General features: G+C 39.6%; 1 protein-coding gene across 1 annotated transcript in view; it reads left to right on the top strand.

Annotated features, from left to right (window-relative positions):
- LOC148018073 (putative LRR receptor-like serine/threonine-protein kinase At1g67720) overlaps positions 1–14,647 on the top strand; it is a 28,081-nt gene extending 13,434 nt beyond the window's left edge. Inside the window, exons 2-8 of the mRNA XM_087662039.1 lie at positions 8,466–8,653; positions 8,759–8,979; positions 9,086–9,212; positions 9,306–9,371; positions 9,452–9,641; positions 9,741–9,873; positions 14,158–14,647. Coding sequence (XP_087518165.1) covers positions 8,503–8,653; positions 8,759–8,979; positions 9,086–9,212; positions 9,306–9,371; positions 9,452–9,641; positions 9,741–9,873; positions 14,158–14,457 — 1,188 coding nt within the window. The 5' untranslated portion in view covers positions 8,466–8,502 and the 3' untranslated portion in view covers positions 14,458–14,647. The remainder of the gene's footprint in view (positions 1–8,465; positions 8,654–8,758; positions 8,980–9,085; positions 9,213–9,305; positions 9,372–9,451; positions 9,642–9,740; positions 9,874–14,157) is intronic.
- Positions 14,648–23,852: the final 9,205 nt, after the last annotated feature.

Consider the following 23,852-nt stretch of genomic DNA (forward strand, 5'->3'; position numbering starts at 1 on the left):
GTTTCTTGTTATGCCTTTTGGACTTATGAATGCTACTGCTACTTTTAATTGGATGATGGATTGTATCTTCAGGCCACATAAAGGATTTGAGGGCACTTTCTTTGATGACACGATTGTCTATTCAAAGAATGAGGCGAAGCATAGAAAACACTTGGATATTGTGTTCAATGAATTGCATGACCATAGGTTGGTTATCAATGACAAGAAAAGTGAAATTTTCTTGCATGAAATCCACTTTTTGGGCATATTGTATTCGCATGGACCCTGCAAAGATTGAAGCAATGCGATTATGGCCACCTTTGAGGAATATGCATGAGATCCATAGCTTTCTGGGTTTATGTTCTTACTACAGGAAATATGTACGCGGGTTTGCTGAAATTGCATCTCCATTGCATACCTTGCAGAAAAAGGATGTACCATTTAGATGGACAGCAGTGCAAATTTCAGCATTTGAAAAGTTGAAGGAAAAGATGACTTCAGATCCTATGGTTATATTGCCCGATCTAAGAAAGTCATTCATAGTTCAATGTGATGCATGTGGTAACAACATTGAGGCTGTTCTTATGCAGGATGGTCGAGTTGTGACTTATGAGAACCAAATTCTCCACGGTGCAGAAAATAGTTTGCAGGTCTATGAGAAAGATCTTGGTTGTAATTCATGCACTGTCTACGTGGAAACATTATTTGTTGGGGGCTGATTTTACAGTGCTGACAGACCATCAAACTTTGAGGTACTTTTTGACGCAGACAAAGTTGTCAGAGGAGAATATGAGATGGGCAAATTTTCTCTCTATGTTTCATTTTCAAATTGTACATATTGATGGTAAAAAGAATGTTGTGACTGATGCACTGTCACGCAAGCCACAAATTTCAGCCGTCAGCATGGTTTATCACATTGAGTTGGATGCCATGAAAGAGCAATATGTTGCTGATTTGGACTTTGCTAATGTTTATGATCAGCTTTGCAATGGCCAAAGGCATGAACACTTTGTGCTAAGAGATGGATTTCTGATGATGTATGGACGACTATGTGTCACAAAGCAGTTAAGGCCTAAAGTTATTACTGAAAGTCATATTCCTTCGTATGCAGGACACAGAGGTATTGATGCCATGGTCAAGGTAGTGGAGCATTTCTTTTATTGGTCAGCTTTGAGGCATGATGTAGAACAATTTGTTAAGACGTGCATCGTATGCCAGAAGGTAAAGCATGATAGGCAAAAGATGCCGGGTTTATTGCAGCCCTTGCCTATTTCAGATAGGCCTTGGCAGAGCATTGCAAGGGACTTTATTTTCGAGCTTCCTAAGACATCTACAAGAAATGATGGGATATGGACTATCATTTGTAGGTTTAGCAAATAAGCCCATTTCATTTTAATGAGGAAGAAAATAAAGGCTGATCATATGGCACGATTGTTTTTACAGCACATCTTTAAGTATCATGGTATGCCAGAGTCGATCATTAGTAATCGAGACCCCTGGATGACTAGTTTATTTGGAAGGGCTTGTTTGAGAATATGGGTACCACGTTGAAATTCTCATCATCCTTCCATCTGCAGACAGATGGTTAGTTTGAGGAAGCAAATTCCACAATGTTAGATCTTTTGAGGTACTATGTTTCAGGCCACAAGACACAGTAGGAGCAATATTTGCCCTTGGTTGAGTTTGCTTACAACAACACAGTGCATAGTTCTACGGGCAAAGCTCCATTTGAGGTGGTTGAGGGTGGCAAGAAGGTACCATCTATTTTGCAAACTAAGGATAAGATCTTTGAGGCTGATTGTTATATGGAAAACTTGAATGTAGCCTATGCAAAGATAAAATATGCACTTCAAAGATCACAAGAAAAGCAAAAGAGAGCAGCTGATCGATACAGACGTGCTTTGCAGTTTGCAGAGGGTGATTACGTATTGCTGCGTTTTGAAAAGGCAAGGCCGAAAAAGATGAAAGGAAGAGAAAGATTGTATCCGAAGTTGAGTATAAGATACTATGGGCCCTTTCAGGTATTGGAGAAGATCAACGATGTGGCATATTGGTTGAAATTATCTCCACATTGGCGGATACACAATGCCTTTCATGTTAGTTTGCTGAGGCCTTTTCATGGCGATGTGCTAGAGGATATGTCTGTTGAAATTCAGCGTGAGGTTGAGGAGCTAGATGAGATTTTGGTACTTCAGCAGATTTTGGAACATAAGGAAAAAAAGATCAAAGGTAAAGTTTTCAGGAGATACTCGGTGAAATTTAGGAATTATTCACCAATGGATGCCAAATGGATGGAAGAGGATGACTTGGCAGACCATTCTCAGTTGTTGCAGCTTTACCTAGATGTCTTTCGGTTAGAGCCGGCTTTAGTTCGGGCTTCGCCAGGGAGTATTGCCTGATGCTCAAGGGGGAGGTAGCACTTCCCCTACTCCAGTTAAGGACAACTCTCGTATGTAGTGGATCTCGGATGTATTCAGCATGCATCCAAGATATTGCGCTAATAGTATGTTTGCCATGAGGTCACTACTTAGTGTACTAGTCACTGTGAAATGTATGCAGATGAGTTTGAGTTTCACCCGTGCATTGGAACTATACTTTTGCATCGGCTTATGATCAATTTAGTATGAATTTTGCCTCAATTTTGAGACAAATTCTGATAAGTTTCAGCTTAGTTTTTGATAAGCTTGAGAACCGTTTATGGTCACTTTTTGGATCAGTTGTGCATCAGTTTTTGCACTGATTGCTAGTCAGTTTTTGCAATGAATTTGTGATTAGTTTGGGGTCACATTTGCAGCAGTTTGTGATGAGTTCTCAGATTAGCAAGTGATCAGTTTATGATCAGATTATGCTCAGTTTTCAATGGTTTACATCTAGTTTCATGGACAACAGTATATATTTTGATACCATTGATGTTTTAGCCATGGTTTATGCTTGGTTATGCTATGCTATGGGTTGGTTTTGCTAGATGAGTTGAGCTCATGAGAAATCGACATGTCACATGATAATCTGGCAATGTTTTTGAGATTCTTTGTGAGTCTTACGTTATGTTATATTGGCTGGTAATTTTCAGCATCTATTGGGCATATGGAATGGTTGAACAACAGTGGGCAATGTTGTGTTGACTATGATGCCCTATGGAAATTCCAGTGTAGTACTTTGCTTTTGATGCATTTGGTAGTGCAATGTAGGATGATTGTAAGGATTTCAAGGGGGAGGGCTGTTAAGAAGAGTGCTAGGGTTTGCACTGAGGACACGCAGAGTGTATGACCACGACAGAAACACAAAGACACAGACACAGACACAGAGGGCAAAACTCAAACCTAAATGCAAAACTCAAAACTCAAACACAAACAGAAGAATGGAGAGAGAGAACACAACTCTGAAGTGAATGAATGCTGTAAATGAATGCAAAAGTATAGAGTGTGCTCAAGGGCAGAGCAATGTCGGAGTGTGACGTCCTCTGAAGACGGATCCCAAGTCTGTGACCACCAGTCGGAGTGTAGGAGTGCTGAATAGTGAATGGCAGCAGGCTGGTCACCAAAACGCAGCAGTTTGGAGGCTGGAAACTGGTAAATGCAGCAGTGTATCACCGATCGGGGGCTGGAAACTGTGCACAGGCTGCTGTAAACAGCAGGCTGAAACAGTGTCTAAGAGTGTCAGGGCTTGCAATGCTGAAAATGCAGGCTGGCTGACCTTAGAGATGATGGACAGCAGGCTGAATTGCAGTCTGGGACAGTTTGGAGCAGTCGCCAACAGTTGAGAGCTGTCGCCTACAGCAATGGACATGCTGAAGATGATGTGGCTGCAGTCGATGATGGCTGGACAGCAGATGGAGGCAGGCTGCAGGCTGGAAACTGGACGCCAACAGCAGCAAAGGGTGTATGGGCTGGTGTAACCTGCAAAACAATGATGATTTTGCTGAATGGGGGCACCTTGTCTATTTATAGATGTGGAAGGGCGGCCCAAAAATTAGGGTTTCCACTAAACTTTCTTGAACCGCTCCACGTTTTAGGATTTCCACTGAACTCTCTCGAACCGCTTCCCATTTTAGGGTTTTACTCTAAAAGAGCATTTTTAGTGTGTTTTGGGATTGTTTAAGAGGCTAATCAGCAAGTAATGCATATTTTAGCTCAACAAGGGCTGTCATGAGAACATGTATTTTTGAAACCTCACTTAACATGTGGATTAATTTTTAATTACATGATTAAGTAAATGATGCACATGTGAGGTGCAATTGGGGTTAAAGTAAATTTACGAGCCCGAGACTCGAAGAAATCACAGGATGTCAAAGGCAAGAGTTACTATAAGTTATGCTGCATAAGTACTTGGTGGTATCTAGTGCCAGTTGATGGCCTAGGGCATTCATTTGGTCATAAGTGTCAGTTTGTGACACAAGAGAAGTGGCGTTTAATGGTACCTAATGCCAATCTGATGGTTAAAGATGGCACAGAGACACTTGGGAATGGAAGTTGCCTAGCTGATTTAATTATTGGCCAGTCAGATTATTTTTCAAGACACTGAAATAATTATTAGATTAATTTTCAGTATTTTAAGGTTGAAAATTAATATTTAATTATGAAAAATGTTAGAAAAACCATTTGGGAAGGTTGCCACTTGTGAAAAATGCCCATGCAAGATTGAAAAACGTCGTTAGAGTTTGGAGAGAGGCATTTTTATAAATTTAGCTTGCAAGAGAGAGGAAGGGGAGGTTGCTGGTTTGATTTGCAGCCATTGGAGAACTTGCAATTTCACAGCCTTGCTTCGAAGATCTCAGCATTTGGACCCTTGGAGGCTGAGAAATTGCAAATTTCTCTGCTGTAAATCCTAATTTATAGCAGAAACCAGGGTTTAGCAGTAGCCTTGGGAAACATGCCAAAAATTGGAAGGTCCAAGACTTGGATTCAAGAAGGTTGAAGGTGAATTTCAGCTAAATTCAGGTGGAGGACTAGCCAGCCATTGAATTTGGGGCATTTCCATCGTCTATGAAGTGGATGAAGGCCAATTGAGTGCGAATCAAGGGGCAAAATAGATTGAAGACTTGCGGGTCACTTTGGACAGCAAGGGGAGTTGAAATACCGAAAGGGATTGGGAGAATCCCATTGTAAATTAACTTTTTTTCAATAAAGCTAAAGAAATACCGGAAGGGGCACCAATTCTGGGGCCAATCATGTGTACATTGTCCAAGATTAGTAGGTAAATTTGTATTTTCAGATTTGCATTTATTGTTTGCTGTTGTAATTAAGTTGTAATCAGGGTTTTACCACCCTATCCGAGGAGGAAGGCTGGTTACACTGTCCCTTTCTTTGCTGCTTTCTAGCCCTGGTGATGCAATCATCCCTCACGACGGTGGTGCCAAAGAGAGAGTGTGAGAAGGTGGTGAGATGGGGTTAGTGAACCTCATGTATACAGGTATATAGGCGTACATGTTCTAGAGAGGGACTTTTCTAACGCGGAAGTTGGGATTGATATCTAGCCTCTAGGTTCATGATGGGTTGTTATTTGACAGAGAGTGGGATTGGCTCTTAGTCCGAGCTCCCATGAGGGGACACTTTGGCGGTCCTGGCCAAAGGAAGGGAATCCATGGCCACATATGTTCAGAGGCATTTTGACAGGATGGTCTTGTATGCTACTACGAGACATTGTTGACGGACATAGAGATTTGTTATGACTCTTCTCTATTTTCAGGAGCTTGTATGATGGACATCAACATTAGGTTCTCTTCAAGGTACCTTGGTGGTGGCTTGATCACCCATTGCTTGGATATCCATGGTTCTAGTCTGGTGATTCTTTGTTGTATAGACTATGATTAGACTTTATCATTTTATCCTTGTATTGTATTAGATCACCCATGATTTGAGAGGTGTTAGCAATCGAGATAGCTCATGTGTGAGTTTGATCTATGTTGGGCATGTCTAGGTTATTTAGGCATTTTATTATGGTAATTTAATGCTTATTTTGGGGCATTTTATGCTAGCCGATCAGCATTAAATGTTGGTCGGCTTGCCCCTATTTTGGCATCGTTTTCATCTTTATATATCCGGCTCCCTCTTTATTTAGATTATTATCACCTACAGGTTTTGTGGAGAGCGGGAGCCGGTGGCGGTGTCTAGGAGCTAGAGACCCACTATTGTATGTTTCATTCTTGTGTTTGGCATATGGATTCCATTTTTGGAGCATATCTCTGAGTTCTCTTTCTTTGTAGTGTTCTTTTGTTTTGTCTTTCTTTTGTCTTGTGTTTAGTCGTTTATTTCAGCACTTGTCTATGCTTCCATTGTTGCACTCCTTTTGATAGCAGGGGGGTAGTTGGAGGGCCGTTGTTGGGTGCTACTAGGAGGGTTGATGGAGAGGTGGCAGCAATTGTGAAGGCTGGATAGCCAGAGTGGAAGGCTGATGGCTGAAATCAGCATGTGAACACAAGAAACTTGCACAAAAGGATAGGGCTAAATGGTGGGCAGTGTGTCTATTTATAGATGTGGAAGGATCCTCCCGAATTAGGGTTTTGAATGTGGGAACTCTCTAGAGTTGCTTGCCGTTTAATGAAACTTTTGGTAATTTACTGTTTTGGAGCTGTTTTAGAGAGCTAATCAGTGGCAAATGTTTGGTTCAACACTATCTCCCCCTTGAGTATGAGGTAGTACTTAGGACCCCCTACTTTGTTGAACTTAAATGATCGCAATCTGGCTCCATCTAAAATGCATCGAGGTAAAGCTATAACAAATGAGGATGATTTGCAAGTCACCTTCTGTTGAGACTAAAAAGTCATTAAGTTCATTGTATTCCATTAATTCCTATTTTGGTCTCCATTTGCAGCCCCAAAAAGGCTTCATTTGCATTATTTATTAGTGTCCGGGTGCCATATGAGCTAGTTGGGGTGCTATCCTACATAGTTCAAAGACTATGTGCCTATAAATAGGGCATGGCCATTCATCACTCCACTCTTATTCTCTCATTTATTCTTCATCATTCCCCTATCACACCTTCAGCCTCAGACCTCTACAATTGCTGTCTGCACTGGTAAAACAGATCTCCTTCATCATTATTTTGTGTTTCCAACTCCTGCTACTACTCCAATACCCGACCGACAATTTGCAATCATCAACCACTGTATAGAGGTTGCATTTGTAGGCAGATTCAAGCTGTCTACAGCAGGTTACACCCTCTTCGTTAGCCCTACATTAGATGCTAGTGTTTTTGTGTTTCTTCACTCCTGAAGGGCTACCTGACAGTCGCCTGTTTGCAGCCATTTACACAGAGAGATCTCATCCATAGGTGTTGCTACTTGATCAGCCAGGACAATACAGTTATCTTTGAGCTCGACTCCATTGTATTAGCATGATTCATTCAGCATGATTCAACATTGATCACTCTTCATTCTTGTTCAATGCTTTTGAGTTTCTTTGCCTCATTTCTTGCTGTACACTTTTTGTTTCTCCTTGCAAACCCTACTGTTTCTTGACATGGTATCAGAGTATACTGTTCCATCTCTTGACGTGTATTAGAGCAGAGGTGCTCCAAGAGTTAAAGATACTCATTCTTCATTGAGGCAAAAAAAGGTTGTGGGATCAGCAATACTCTCAGATTCTAGATTATTTATTTTTGTTGCATCATTGAAGGATACCATTATCTTTTCTATTTCCCGCCCTCCCTCTACAGGTTTGATGCATCAATGCAATCGATCATTCTACTGCAGATTGTCATTGTCAACCTTTGCTCCCTACCCCACCGGAGTATATGTCTCCACTCTTGGCACTTGTGCTACCTTGCCATTCTAGGCCCCCCACTTTACTTTTTTATTATGCCTTTCAGCCCTTTTTATGCCTATGCTGATTGTGGTCTCTGGCTGCTACTGATTGTAGTCATCTTCTCTCTCCAGCCATCATCATCTTCTCTCCTTGCTCTCGAGTCAAATCTCTCCCCTTTGTCCGGCATCCTCACTCATCCTGTCCACAGTTGGCACTTGTGTAGGGCCCCAGTTTGTTGTCTTCAGCATTGTATGCAGTCCCACTTTTCTTCATCATCGATGCACGCTTTGTGTTTTTTTGCCCTCTTCTTTCTGCGTTCTCTCTTTCTGTTGCTTCTGCATACGCACTTGGTATCGTCACTAAAGTGTATAGCTTGTGTGAGAGTTTGCTGCCTTTCTTTGTCTTGCTGCTGCGTTTCCTCCCTTCTGTCTCTTTCAGGCCTGCTCATGCCCTTCTTCGAGCAAAGGCTCCTTATGGGACACAACTGGTGGTCTGTAGATCACAGCATCACAGTGAGACTGATGGTGTGTGAAGTAGGGGAAACCAGAAAAGGGAATGACTGGATTTTTAGTCATAAAGTTTAAGCAAAGGAATGATAGCACACTCAGTTCTGCTTGTTTTGCAAAATGAAATTTCATATGTTTTCTTAGACACTGCTTTATTTTTTTGGTGGTTGCATTTAGATTATGTATTTGAAGTTCAAAAGAAGGACTGCAAACTAACATACTTCTATACTCACTACAGGCTGGTGGCAGCTTTCAATGTTCTACATTCAGTTCTAATGACTCAGATGATGAACAGCCCATTAGTTTATGGACTCATGGTGCCTTTAATCCTGTTTATCATCTTCACTGCTGCTTTTTGGGTTGTCTTTATGTGTGCAAGCAAGGATGATGGAGAAACTAAGAAAGTGAAAAGGGTTTTCCATAAAGGTTCGAATTATGTAAATTTTTGTAATTGATCTAATGATAGGAGTTTGGAGTCATTAGGGGAAGTGAAATTCAGTTCTAACACCTGAGCATGCTAATCTGCTCCAGCTGACAGTCATGGCACGTCGGAATCGGCTAATGCCATCTTAGACCAAGCACAAGTTTTTCAGTTAGCAGATCTAAAAAATGCCACCCGTAACTTTGTCAATAAGGTTGGGGAAGGTGCTTTCGGTCAGGTATTCTATGGAAAGCTCTCAAATGGGCAAGAGATAGCAGTGAAGGTTCTAGCAATCGACTCAAAGCAGGGTTCACATGAGTTTTATAATGAGGTATGTCATCTATAGTCATCACATGTTGGACTTCGATTGCTGCTGAAACACCCAGACATCTTGTTTTCCTGTGCTAGTCAGGTGATATCTAATATCGTGCATGCAGGTAACATTTCTCTCCAGAGCTCATCATAAGAACGTTGTATCACTTTTTGGATATCATGCATCTCCAACACAAAGGATGCTCGTTTATGAATTTTTGCCAGGGGGAACTTTGGAAGATCATCTTTTTGGTAATTTGAGAATAAGTCTCTAGATTTTTTTGATTGTCTTCTCTACTTATATTTAAGTTTAACTGATGTCATATTTCATGCAAGTATTTGCAGATATGAAAAGATCTCAACCACTTACCTGGAAAGAAAGACTAAAGATTGCTCTAGATGCTGCAAAAGGTAATACTAGCAAGCGTTGATTTTTTTCATGCAAGGTTGCAAGATTTTCATGGTTTTTTCGTGATCTTGTTGGCTTTTAGGGCTCGAATATCTACATATTGACTGTGTTCCAACAATCATTCATCGTGATGTGAAAAGTAGTAACATTCTTCTCACGAAGGAACTATCAGCCAAAGTTGCTGATTTTGGTCTGTCAAAGCTAGGACCTGAAGAAGGTGCAAGCCATGTATCTACTATAGTTAAGGGCACATCTGGTTATGTTGATCCAGAGTAAGATGTTTGTGTTTGCGTTTTTCTTCAGATGCCATGTGTTTAGTATATCCAAACCATTTGATAAAACTTTGTTAAGCTCTACATCCTTGGTACCAGGTATTATGAAACAATGAAGTTAACTCAGAAGAGTGATGTTTATAGCTTTGGAGTGGTGCTTCTAGAGCTCCTAACCGGCCGTGAAGCTTTATTTAGTGATCCATCCACAAGTTATACAAGGCTTTGTGATTGGGTATGAAACTTCTTTTCCACCTCCAGTTTCTAATGTAATTGAATCACATTGTCAGAAATATGCACAAAGAATCCTGCTCTGGTCATTTCCTTCTGCTTCTGTAATTCTCTCTGTTTTTGGATGTACTTGTTACTAAAAAAGCATCCAGTCATACGTTTAATCTCAGACTGTTGACTTTGAGTGTTTAAATAAGAATGTCAAAACACATTCATCATGCAGTTGCTACTCCGTCTTATTGTGGGTGGTTATAATTTTTCTTTTTTAATGATCATATAGCTGGGAAGGGCTGGCAGATATCTATGACATTGTTTATTTTCCAAGAAAAGTAAATTCTATTGCACCTCAGCAATAAACATCTGAAACCAGCTTTCCTCTTCATAGAAGAGTTGTGAAACCCTGATTTAACACTGATTACAGAAAGCAATAAATTCATAAAATAAATGAATGACTTCAAAACGCAGCACTTCACTAGCTTGGGCTAGAATGCCCTCAAGAAATCAAGATGAGCCAGGGCCACAAAATGTTGGTGCCCATATGGTATTTCTTTTCGCATCAATTCCAAAATCTTGTTATAAAATTGAGATTTGACTTGAATCCTGGAAGATGGCAGACCTTGCCTGAAACTCAACAAATATGCCCCGAAGTTCCCAACTTCCTCTATTAACCGAGCCAATTCTCTTACAATGATTGGAGTAACTTGCTGTTCTCTGTAACCAGCAATCATAAAATCCAATTTGTCCTTTGATTCCACAATCAAGAAAACTCAAACTGAATCTTCTTCCAGTTGCATGCAAATCAACCCTCATTGATTCCAAAATCTCGCCCTTTTTTTTTTCAGTGACCAAATTTACATTAGCAACCTTCCTTAATCACTGAGGCATGCATGCATGCATGCATCCCAATGCAGCTCGGCAAAACCTAAACCTTGTTGGTTTCAAACTTGAGATAAGCAATTCCCAATCAGCAACATTTCAAGTTCAAATTGAGGCTTGAACTTTCAATTCTCATTGCCAGGTTCAACATGCATTTGACATGGTTGAGGGAAACGAGCAAGAGGGGGAAGCATTTCCAACCTTGAAGCAGTGAGTGACATTGGTTTCCAGTCTAAAATAATGGCCAACATCATTAATCCTCAATGTTCCCCTTGTTTTTGAATGCTTGGGGAGCTAAATTAAGACTTCCACAATTGCATGTAGGTCTGTTGCTGTAGATGACCAAACCTCCCTAAATTCACCATTAAGCTCTAGATTTGCAACTACAATTTGTCATGCATGACCAAACCTCCCTAAACCCCCAAAATCAGGTTTGGCGGCTGTCAATTGCTCCATAGACTCAGCTGGATGAAGGAACAAAATTCTGATATGAATACAGCCCTTGCACGTGTGGATTGGCATTGTCAGGGAGGGTGCATGAGCAAGGAGAGGAGAATGCATCCAATGATGAGGAGATGATGAAACCAGCCTTCCTTCTTGGAATGGGTGGTGATAACCTGATTAAGCACTTAATTATAGCAATAAATAAATGCACGTAAAATGAAATACACACTTTACCATAACATTCTTGGACAGTAGACTCTCTGTTGGCCCCAAAACTGGCGCCCCTTGCGGTATTTCTTTAGCTTTCATTCAATTGGAAGGAGTACAACTTGAGATTCTTCAATCTCCTCCTGCTAACCAATTGCTCTTGTTGTAATAAATGACTAGCAAGCCTTTTGGGTCATTTGCCCCTTGATTCACCCAGGACTTCTCCAATTTGACCCTTGGTTGGCCAAATGCTGTCCCAAATCAATTCGGGATGGGCTGGCTCTTGAAATCCCTTGATAATCTTCAATGATCAGCTGTTGATTTCAGTCCCTTGAGCCTTCAATCTCTGGCACGAATCCCAAGGTGGCTGCTCAACCCGAATTTCTGCTGTAAATCAGGGTTTACTGCAGAAATTACAAATTAGCCCACCAAAAATGGCTGAGATCTCCAAATGGCTGAGAATGGCTGAGTATAGGTTGAAGGAGATGAGAGAATGTTGTAGAGAGAGAAAATTCTGAGATTTGTCGCGAAGAATTGATCAAAATCAGGACAAGCATTAATCCATTAATTAATGCCTAGTCCCTAGTGTTACCACTGACACTTAATGGCCAATTAATGGTCCTAGGGGCAAACTGAGACCAAAATTCACCTAGAATCTAACAAGTCTAACTTGTTACAACTTTTGCCTTTGACACCCATCTTTTTCACAGGGTCCTTCGGCCTTCAACTATGAAAAAGTAGCTTGCACCTCACACGTGCAACACATGTGCAACTTTTAATTGCACATTTGATTAATCCTTTAATCAAATGTCAATTAAACATAAGCAAAGCATCAAATTTTCACGTCCTCGTGACAGATGAAGATGAGAAAGAAGAGGGTGATGCTTAGGGTGAGTGAGAGGGGCACAAGAATGGTAGCCTACATAGGCAAAGATGAGGAATTTTGTGTTTTGGCTGGTAGCAGCAGTTCTGAGTGTAGCAGCCGCATGTCGGGGCAGTAGAGTCTGTGTTTTGGTGGCTGGCAGCTGCATGGCAAACTGGAGCAACACAGGGTGGCTGATGAAGCTGACTTGGCAATTGTAAAATAGCGTTTCTTGATGATACGACACCTGATACTGACCTTGCCGAGCAGCAGCAGTTGTCCAGGCAGCAAGGGCTGTCGTTAAGATTTTCATGATGATGCAAGAGATTGGAGCAGTCATTGATAAAATAGGAGTGCACATGGTAAGCTAGTGGCATGGCAAGTTAGATGCGTGGTGTGGAGTAGGTTGGACTAAAGATGTGGCATTTATGATTAAGGATGAGGGATGAAGTGTGGTTCTTACCTTGGCCCCCTCATATAAAGTTTTTGGGTGACCGTTTTTCCCACCCAAAACTCCAAATTGAGAACAATTCAACTTGGCTCTTTGTGAGGCTGTTTTTAGTCAGAAATTTGGCCATGTTTTTGTAATCAATTGGCAGCATACTTGGATGAATTTGTCATTGCTGAACGGAGGTCAGTGAGTAGATGTGTGGGGCCAAAATTGGGCCTAAAACTAGTTAAAAAAAATCGGCCATGATTTTGTAATCAATCAGCAGCATGCTTGGCTGAATTTTTCAGTACTGAACAGGGGTCAGTCAGTAAATGTGTGAGGCCAAAAGTTGGGGCCAAAATTGGGCCTAAAACTAGTCTTCACCTCTTCTACAGCTTGCGCCATGCAATAACACAATTTTCATGGATCTGGCCATGAGTTAAGTGTGGCATCAAGGGCCTTGTCATGAATCTACAAGCATGAAATGCCAAAAGAAGCCATTTCTCATAGGCTCTAACTTGCATGTGAAATCTAGCATTGTGAATGTGCTTGACATGAAATGTGGAGATGGCTAAAGTGGACCCAAAAGTAAAGGTTTCTGAGCAAATAGGTTCTAGGCAAAGAAGCAAATAAAAGTTACATGAAAAGAATTAACCATGTCCATGGAATACAACATCATAGGTGCTCAAAAATCCAAGACTCGTAAGGATGCTGACCAATCGCTTGAAGGTTTAGTTTTGTTTATCAACTACAATCATCAAAATGAGATTAGTTCATGATGAAACTTTGCCATTTTCTGGAGGACCTCATCCACAATAGACTAGGGTGCTACTTGTGTAGGTAAACCAAGGGCAGATACTTTTTCAATAACGAAGGTTTGCATGCATACCCCTGTTTCATACATGCTATAACACCTTGATGGACATGCCTCAGGAAGATAGACAGTAAGTACCTTAGCAGTGCTGGTTCAGCAAGCTAGATAAAGGTGATGGATGCCTTTCATTTCTATTATATTGCATTCATTTGATTTAACAGGTAGATATTTCCCATTCTTTGGTGACATCTTTCTTTCTACCCTGCTAGTTTGTTTAAGTGGATATTATGTGTTTTGGTGACATTCTTTTGTGACAGACGGACCATTCAATCCAGATCCAGTTTCCATGCTGTCTTTCAACCTCTGTATATCTGATATACAGTTTCGAAGTTGATACTTACCACGATCTTTTTTGCTTCTAAGGCAATGCAATTACGTTAGATAACACACTTTTCATGCATGGGGATCAGCATCTCTTTCTAGTGGGAAAATACTGAATCTATTAAAATTTAAAAGTCCATTCTGCTTTCTGTGTGTTTATGATGGTTGGTTTTGATGGTTTCAATTGCTTAGTGTGATCATGGCCTGCCTTGTTTGGTTCTGAGCTAGCAAGCATTCATTCAATTAGTGTTGTCAACAACTTGTGTGTTTACAGGCACGGAATTACTTAATTGCAGGAAATTTGGAGAGCATTGTTGACCCTGTTCTTCGAGATTCCTATAACATTGATGCACTCTGGAAAGTGGCTGATATTGCGATGTATAGTGTGGAGCCCCGTTCTATTCATCGACCTAGCATGAGTGAGATAGTCCAGGAACTCAAAGAGGCTATGGCTATTGAGTTTGGCTCACAGGGACCTGTATTTGAGTATGCTGACATGGTTGTCCAGAGCACACCATGGGATGATACTGAAATTCTATATTCAGGTGTAGCAAGCAGCCCTCTATCATTTTAATGAAATTGTTCCTCACATGCCTATTCTTGATTTTTTACAGACTAAAGACAGAAACTATATACATGTGAGGTGTATTCTAAACAAGCATTAAAACCAGTAAGCAAGAAGTTGAAGTTGCTGATTGGCAACCCAAAGTTACCCACTGGAATAAACAATTACCAAGGAATACAATTGCAATACTTCCAATGAAATAATTTAATTGTGATGTGGTACGAAGGAGTGCTTTAAGGAGTTGATTATTGGAGGTTTGTTAGTTGTGTTTTAAGAGGTTCTTTTGCAATTACAAGGCATAGCTTGAAAGGTAGCTGCTCAGTTTTCTGGATGTCAAAGAACTAAAAGTTGCCTTGCAAAGCTTCAACGAGAAAAAACTCGTGGGTATCTATATTTACATTATTGCTATTATTTGGTGGGTTGTTTCTTAACGCTTTTTCTCTTTGAACTCAAAATTAAGATGCTACAAAACAATCTTTGCACTGAGCTGAAAGCTACCATGGAAGGAGCTCATCACATTGTCAAACTTTGTGATGGTTAGTAGGTTTTATCGAAGGCCTATTATTCTTGGGCACGTTGGGGTTCTCTCCACAATCATTAGTTGGGCATGTTGGAATTTTCAAAATCTATCTAAACTTGTAATAGTATATCACAATTGAGGGATTTTTGTTGACCTATGACCATCCTATTCTGCAAGCATATTGTTTTCAAACCTTCAAAAAATAAGATGTTTGTAAAAATACTTTATTTACCCCTTTTCTCTCTTTCAATGATTGCACGCATGGTAGATCACACACACACAAGCGTATAACTACCACAATCTCTCTTTGTTTTATATCTGAAACCTGTGTGTGTAGCCCTTTTATTCCACTCTTTTACATTCCGTATTGTCCCTTAAGGTTTTTTCCAAAAAACAAAATGACTTGTTGGTGTGGCTCATAGGGGATTGTAGAGTACTACTTTGTTTAACATTACAAGGGTTGTATATGTATGAGGAAGCTCAATCTTATGTGAAATTGGTGTATAGATGCATATGGAATATGTACAATATGTGTGAATTGACAGTATATGAGTTTGACTACCAATTCTTGGCAATTAGGCTTGTTGGAGGAAATTGATCATAACTTTCTTTGGGCGGCTTTGGTTGAGACGTATGACATGTCAAAACAAAGCTCATGAAATGTACTTTCAATCCCATACAGGTTGCACATGATTGTAATTAGGAGATGGTAAAAATAATTCTAAAATAGTGTGTTGTTTACAAGTATTTTGAAAGCCAAATTGAGCCAAAATGAGCTACTCTTCAAGTAAAATTCCATCCTTTAGGTCGGGAAACTCCTCCACGATTGTTGTTGGTCTCTATGAGACTTCTTTTGAGAATAAACCTTGCTATTTAATTAGATATTCGTGGATGGATTGAATCCTCAACTTCTTTTCTCTTTGTCCAATGATTGTCTCAAGAATGTACTGGATAATGTCCTCTTCATCTATGGGTGGTTGCTCCTCCATAGTCTTTAGGAGTCCCAAGAAAAGGTTTCAGCTAACTCACATGAAAAACAATATTTATCTTAGTGGAGGAGAGAGTTAGAGATGATAGGCTAAGTTATCCACTCTCTTGACTATCTTGGAAGATCCATAATAGTGGTGTGTCAACTTGTTGCCAGAGCTATCCTTTAGGGTGGATTGTTGAGACTCTGGATTAACACATCTTTTTGAAACTCAAGGGAGTACCTTTTTTCATCAACATAGAGCTTTATATGTTCTTGGGCCTTCTTGAGATTTAGCATGTGGTTTAATTCTTCTTTTCCATGGGGGTTCAACTTTTCACTGAATATGACAATAGGAAGGGGCAACTTGTACCCATATATGGCCTCAAAAGGGGATACTCTAATGCTAGCATAAGTGGAGTTATAATAAGCAAACTCAACCAGATGGAGCTACAAATCCTATATATGATGTACATCATGACAAAAGTGCCTCAAGTATGTCGTAAGTCACATGGTTGCCCTCTCAATTTGGCCATTCGTCTAATGATGATATGCTATAGATGGAGCTAATTTTATCCCCATGAAGCTGAAAACTATCTACCAAAAATGGCTCTTGAATTTGGTGCTTTATCATGCACAATGACCTATGGAAGCCCATGCAACTTAAACACATGCTCTCAATATTGGTCGGCAACTTGTGATGCGATATATTGTGTCTTGGTAGGGATCCACTATCACATAAATGCTATTCCAACCCTTCTTGGTCATGGGTAAGCTAGTGATGAAATCCATCATAAAATGTATCTCTTTTCCCTCAGATAAGCAATGCTAGCAATAAACCCCTTGGCTTGAGAGTGATATCCTTGTTTTGTTGGCATGGCACATATTTAGAGACGAAGACCTTAACATCCTTTCATAGGTCTTTCCAGTTGAAACTCTGCAATTTGATTGTGTCTTAAAGATGCCAAAATGACTAGCAATAGGTAAAGAATGCATATTTTCCATTATCTTTTGCGTAAAAGGAGAGGTGTGAGGGATTATAATCTTGTGATGTGACCAAATGAGTCCATTTTTGAGTTTATACTAGGAGTTCTCTTCCATGATATCGTGCTGTAATTTTTGAAAAATAAGGTTGAAGTCATCACTAAGTAGACCTCTTGAAGCTCCTTTATCCAATCATTGTGAAGCTCAAAAATAGCTGATACTTTGCATGCCTATATGTGAGAGAGCTACAACATTATCCTTTCCTCTAGTATGAGTGATCTCAAAATCCTAATTCTATAAGGTTGCCACCCACCTTTACTTAGGAGTCAAGTTTGGCTGCAGTAGAAAGTACTTAAAGAGTACTCAATGATCACTTTTCACTCTAAACAAGTTGCCATAGAGATAGTGATGTCACTTCTTGATAGCACAAAGGATGGCCAACATTTCTTGGTCATAGACATGCATTTGCATCTCTTTTTCATCCAATTTGTGACTCTAAAATGCAATGACACCATGTTCATGCAACAAGATAGTGAAGCCTCCTTTTTCAACCTATCAATCAAAGATGTTGCAATTGTTGCATAATGGCAAATAAATCTACGATAGAATGAAGAAAGACTTAGAAACCCTTGTAAAGAAGTGACATTAGTTGGGATGCCAATCCTTGACACATTGCACCTTTTTTAGGTTAGCATGTATGCCAAGCTTGCTCACAATGTGACACATGTACTCTACTTCAATCTGCATGAATATACATTTGCTCTCTTTTGCAAACATTTTATGCTCCCGTAATATGTTAAGCACCCTCTTGATGTGTAGTAAGTGCTCTCTTAATGATTTGTTGTAAATGAGAATATCATCAAAGAATACAAGCATGAACTGAAAAAGAAAGGCGTGTAAGATCTTATTCATGAGGCTCTGAAAAGTAGTAGGGGCATTTGTTAATCCAAATGGCATTACAAGGAAATGATAAAGCCCTTGATTTGTGCAAAATGTTGTTTTAATTTCATCACCTACCCTCGTGCATATCTTATGATAGCTAGATCTCAAATTAATATTTGTGAAATATTTTGCCCCCTTTAGCTCATCAAGCAAGTCATTAATCCTAGGTATAGGATGCCAATTCTTAACTATAATTTTGTTCAAGTCCGTGTAGTCAATACACATCATGAATGATCCATCTTTCTTTTTGAATGAACAAGATTGGGATGCATAGGGAGAAGAACTTGTCTCAATGAATCCTATCTCAAGTAGCTCCTTGACTTGTTTTGCAACTTCTTTGCACTCTCAATTTGAGAGCCTATAAGGTGGCTTGTTCATTGGCTTTGAATGGGGCTCCAAGTCAATGGGGTGATCCATCTATCTCTTAGGTGAGAGGGATGTAGGCATTTAGAATAAATCCTTGTACTTATCCATCTATCTCTTAGGCGAGAGGGATGTAGGCATTCAGAATAAATTCTTATACTTATCCAAGAGATATTTCAATGTTTAATTCTTAGTTGAAATTGTGGATTGATCTATAATTTCCTTGTTCAAACACAACACAAATATGTGCGACTGTTTGTTGAATTCTCTTTAAAGTTGCATGGTTGTAATAAGCTTAAATTTTGCATTATCTCGAATTCTCTCTAAGTGTACGAGCTATCTATGCATAATAAACTCCATGTAAAGTTGAGAGAAATCCATGGCAAATTTTTCGAAGTATTTTAGCCAATCATAGCCTAAATCAATATCAATGGGGCCCATATCAAGTGCAATCAAGTCCACCAATCACACATAATTTTTAGCCAAGTATAAAGGTACTCTAGAGCATATTTGAGTGTTAATTTTCTCCTCACCATTTGCTACTTGCACTCTTAAGGGTTGTTATAATTCAGTGGAAAAACATCTCAAACGATCCATGGTTGATTTATTCTCACAAAACTATGAGCAATACCACTATTCACAACAATAAAAATACGTTTTTCAATTATGCTTCCTTATATTCACAGCATGCTCAAACTCCTAGAGCCTATCCATTCATCCATAGAGATAGAGCATATGGAAGTGGCGGCATATGGGGATATGGTAAATGCATTTCTACTTAGGTCATGAGGCAACCGTGTTGAAGGGAAAGTCATTTGGGGAATGATAAAAATGTTATTGCCCCGTATCCTTATCATAGTCCTCATAACCAACATAGCTTAGCCCTTCATAAGCACATTTTGAAGCATGATCCATGGCATACTTTTTCCACGTCGAAAGCATAAGCCTTTTCTTTACGCCCTCTAAAAAGATCCACCAAGTTGCATTTTTGGTCTCCTTGATTACCTTGGGTTGAAGTATTTTTTGGCCTATTTTCAACCTATTTTGTGTTTTTTGTTGCCCTAAAGCGTGGCTATTATTTTGAGGTACTAAATGGCTAGTAAGTGGGTATTTTATGACTAGTGTATAATATATTACTTCCCTCATAAGCACCTCCTTGAGGGCTTTGTCCACCTACTACTCTTTGTTGTCCAAAATTGGGCTGAAATCCAATGTCTTTCTTGTATTTACGGGCATACCTCTAATCCAACTCTATTGCTTGGGAAAGTTAGTGGGCTTTTGTGCCATCACATCAACAAATAAATTGGACTCTAAGCCATATACATACTTACACAACTTTGCATCATCACTAACACTTTTCACATACATTGTTAAGGAATTGATTCATGTAGTCTCTCATGGATAGGCTACGTTGCTCTAGTTGGTACCACCTCCTAGCCAACCACTCCACTTCAACCGAAGAGACAAATGCTTGCACCATATATTCCTTGAAGTCATCCCACCATCCATTAATAGGTTGATTTTTGCACTCTACATAGTACCATTGAAGTATGCATAAAAGCTCAGGATGGAATGTAGCAAAGTACATCTTTCGCTTATCCGTCTTGGGTTAAATATTAAAGTAAGTGAAATGTAGAGCTTGAGTGTAAGCACATAAGCGAAAGCAAGAGTAAAGCAAGAGCTATGGTGGATGGAGTAAGAGAACAAGAGAGAGAGACACTGTATGTGGGAACTTCAACAACCATAATATGTGACCGGCCTTCCCTTATTCAATAGTCATTAAGAGAATAAAGAATAAAGTGAGAGTAATGGGTGCCTACCGGCTACAATGCACATGTATGTAGTCACGGTGTGTGAAGTAAATACAAGGCGGTGTAGGCACATGTGCCTTTATCCCCAATAACCCCTCACTTAAAGACGAATGCGCCAATATTGAGAAGATGATAAGAAAAAGTGACAAAGTATAAATGTACATAAAATACAATAGGATGAGGAATAGACATCATCTCATCCTACGTCCATCATCTTCCTAAGGAAGGCAAAACATTCCGCTAAGAGAATTTTAGTGAGTATATCTATAGGATTTTTGTTAGTCAAGATTTTGACAAGCTCAAGAGGCTTGTCCTCTTACCACCTCCTTAATGAAGTGGTAGCGCATCTCAATGTTTGTTGTCTTTGTTTGGAAGATCAAATTATTGGCCAACTAAATAGCACCATAGAATTCAAATACAATGTAAGAGTAATAGTAATACCAAGGTCGGCCAATCCGTAAGGCTTCCTTTTGCAAGCCTCAATTGGCTGCAACATACTCTACCTTAGTAATAGATAATGTTATGCATTTTTACACCTTGGATATCCAAGAAACAACACCTCCAATAAGGTAAAGACCTACCCAAATGTGAACTTCCTACTATCTACATGTCCTGCATGGTCAGAGCCAATGTAACCCACAACTGTAGTATCTTGACTACCATAGCAAATGCTCATATTTTTGCAGTGCTGCCTTTCAGGTACCTCATAATACCTTTCACGGTGTCCCAATGTCACTAGCTAGGTGTAGCTATATAGTGTGCCACAACTCCCACAGTAAATGCTATGCCTAGATGAGTGGCTATCATGGCATACATAAAATTGCCCACTGCAAATGCATATAGGATCTTGGCCATCTCAGTCTTTTACTCATTTGACTGGGGACACAATATACCTAATTGACCTTTACATGGGAAGGTAAAGGATAGCCAATAGGCTAAACATCCTGCATATGAAAGCGCTCAAGGAGCTTATGTATGTAGTCCTTTTGTGACAAGTAAAGGATCCCTTTAGAGCAATCCCACGTGATGCACATATCAAGAATATGCAAGGACTATCCCATATGCTTTATCTCAAAGCTGACTTTTCAAGGTATATACCTAGCAACCAACATATCATCCATATAAAGTACCAAGATAACAAGACTGCCATCATAAGCATTCTTGGTGTAGAGACACGGATCCATAGCATTGCATGTATATCCTTATGAATGCATGAAAGCATCAAAATTGTGGTACCATTTTCTAGGTGCCTACTTAAGGCCATAAAAGATCTTTGTCAACATTGTGCTCTTGCTTAAAACCCTTTGCAACTAATCTAGCCTTATATGTTGGCTTGGGGTATTTAGAGGTACTCTTTAACTTGTACACCCACTTACGTAGCAATGCAAGCTTTATACTAGCCAAAGGAACCAAGTCCACATAAGATTTTTTTGCAATAAGTCATACTCTGATTGCATGGCTCTCTCCCAAGAATGACTATTACCTCTGTGCATAGCCTCATCATAGGTAAGAGACTCACCAACATCTGTCACCATAACATAGTACATGGAGGCTGCAAACTGAACAAGTTGACATCTATCTCTAGTAGTCCATTGCAAAACAAGCTATGGGGCCTATACATCCTATCTAACATCATGAGCATGGGGCATGGGAATATCAATTGCACACTTTCTACCTGGTTGTATGGTAATAGGATGCTCTTCTTGAGATATCACTATGTGTATTGCAACTTTCTAATCAAGCCGCTTGTGCATCTTCATCTCATGGAAAACAACATCATGGCTATGGATGATCTTTCTAACTTGTAGATCCCATAGGCAATAGCCCATCTCACACGTATCCTCATAACCAAGAAAGATGCATTTCACTGATTTAAGATCGAGCTTATTGCATTTGTCCTTGAAAACATGGTAAAAAGCCTCACATCCAAAGGCAACAAATGAGCATACAATGGAAGTTTTCTAGATCCCATATCTCCTCTACAACCTGACAACCAATAGTAGTACATGATATTTGTTTATCAAGTAATGGTAGTAGTAACTACCTCAACTTAAAAATATCATGGCAAGCATGTTTGGCTAAGCATACTACAGACTTTCTCTTGAATCATCCTATTCATGCACTCTGCAACATCATTCTAGGGCGGGGTGTAAGGGGTTGTCAACTGTCGCTTAATATCTCACTCATTGTAAAATTTCCTAAATGCTTTAGAGACATATTCACTCCTATTATCTGACCTTAGGCATTTCAATCTATACTAAAACTGATTCTCAACGAGAAGAAGCCAATGATGAAAGTTAGCCAATACATCAATTTTTGCTTTATGGGATATGCCCAGACCGTATGTGAATAATCAGTAATGAAAGTCACAAAGCACTTCACACCACCTATTGATTGATAAGGCATGGGGCTATATACATCAGAATGAACAAGAGCTAGAGATTCACCCATGCGCATAATGCTAGACTTATTATGAGAACTACATGTCTTTGTTGCATAAAGATAATGATCACATGAATCAAAACATTTTTAGTCAAGGGGTGAAATATACTGCAAATGAGAAAGTATTTTCATTTCTTTTCAGGACATATACCCAAGGTGATGATGCCATAAAGATATATGTGGTATGTCAGCAATAGCCAAAACATGGTCAATAGATCCAGATACAAGTAAGAAATAGAGGCTGCTAGCATTGGCACCTCAAGCAAAGATAAGATTTCCACATGTAATCTTCGACGTTAAATCATCAAAAGGTACATGGTATTTGCATAATCACTTGTCTAGTAGAGAGTAGGATTTTGGTTAAATCTAAAACATGGCATACATAATGCAAAACAAAAGTGTTGCTTGAAGTAAACTGTAATATAATATTATCAATACCAATAATATCAAATGACAAGTCATTTTCTAGTCTCATAGAACCTCTCATGCTGCAATAGGAATGAAATCAATCCTTATGCAAGGAAACATGAAAAGAAGCCTTTGAATCAAATAGCCAACACTGAGAAAAGTATTATTGGTGTAAGGCTAAGAATCATTATTAGGGCATTAGACTCCAAGATATTTATCTCCTCAATTTTTACATTGGATTTACCAGGAACAATGCTATGATCATCAAAATTATCTTGCACTTTGCCCTTGTCTTTCTCCTTATGCTTATCATCACACATCCTATGGCACTATGGCTTAATATAACACTATTTCCCACAACAATGACATGTAAGAGAGGCCTTATAAATGTGGGACTTATTGCAAGACTGTGTATGAGACTAAGACCTTTATGAGTCTCTACCACAACGGTCATTGCTGCTCTTACCATCATGTCTTCCCTTAACAACCAATGCATGAGAAGTATGGGCTGCATCTAGTAAGACACCCTCAACATATTGGAGTTTCAAACCATACTTAGGTATATTAGCACACATGGTAGTAAGGAAAGTATCCCATGACTCAAGAAGTGTCACAAGCAAGAACAAGGGAGGAAAATTATCCTTAAAATCAACGCCCTATACGAAGTCAATTGGCCAAAAATTGGGTGAAATTCATTCAAATGCATGGATGCACTAGTCCCTTCCTTCATGCGAAGGTCCATGAGCTGTTTCAACCAATACATCTATGAAGCAATACTTTGCTTATCATAAAGTTTACATATTGAGGGCTGAAATGATGAACGAGTTGCCTCTTACCCATCCAACCTCCAATCCTCACTAAGAGAACTAAGAGGGGCACCACCTAGCCAAAGGGAGGATGGGCTAGGACATCCCTATTCTCAAAGAGAATCAAGAGAGCCAAGACACAAATTTACAAGAGAGAATAT

Source organism: Lygodium microphyllum, chromosome 21, assembly GCF_053477565.2.
Source record: "Lygodium microphyllum isolate KBCC chromosome 21, Lygodium_microphyllum_v1.1.10, whole genome shotgun sequence".
Taxonomy (NCBI): domain Eukaryota; kingdom Viridiplantae; phylum Streptophyta; class Polypodiopsida; order Schizaeales; family Lygodiaceae; genus Lygodium; species Lygodium microphyllum.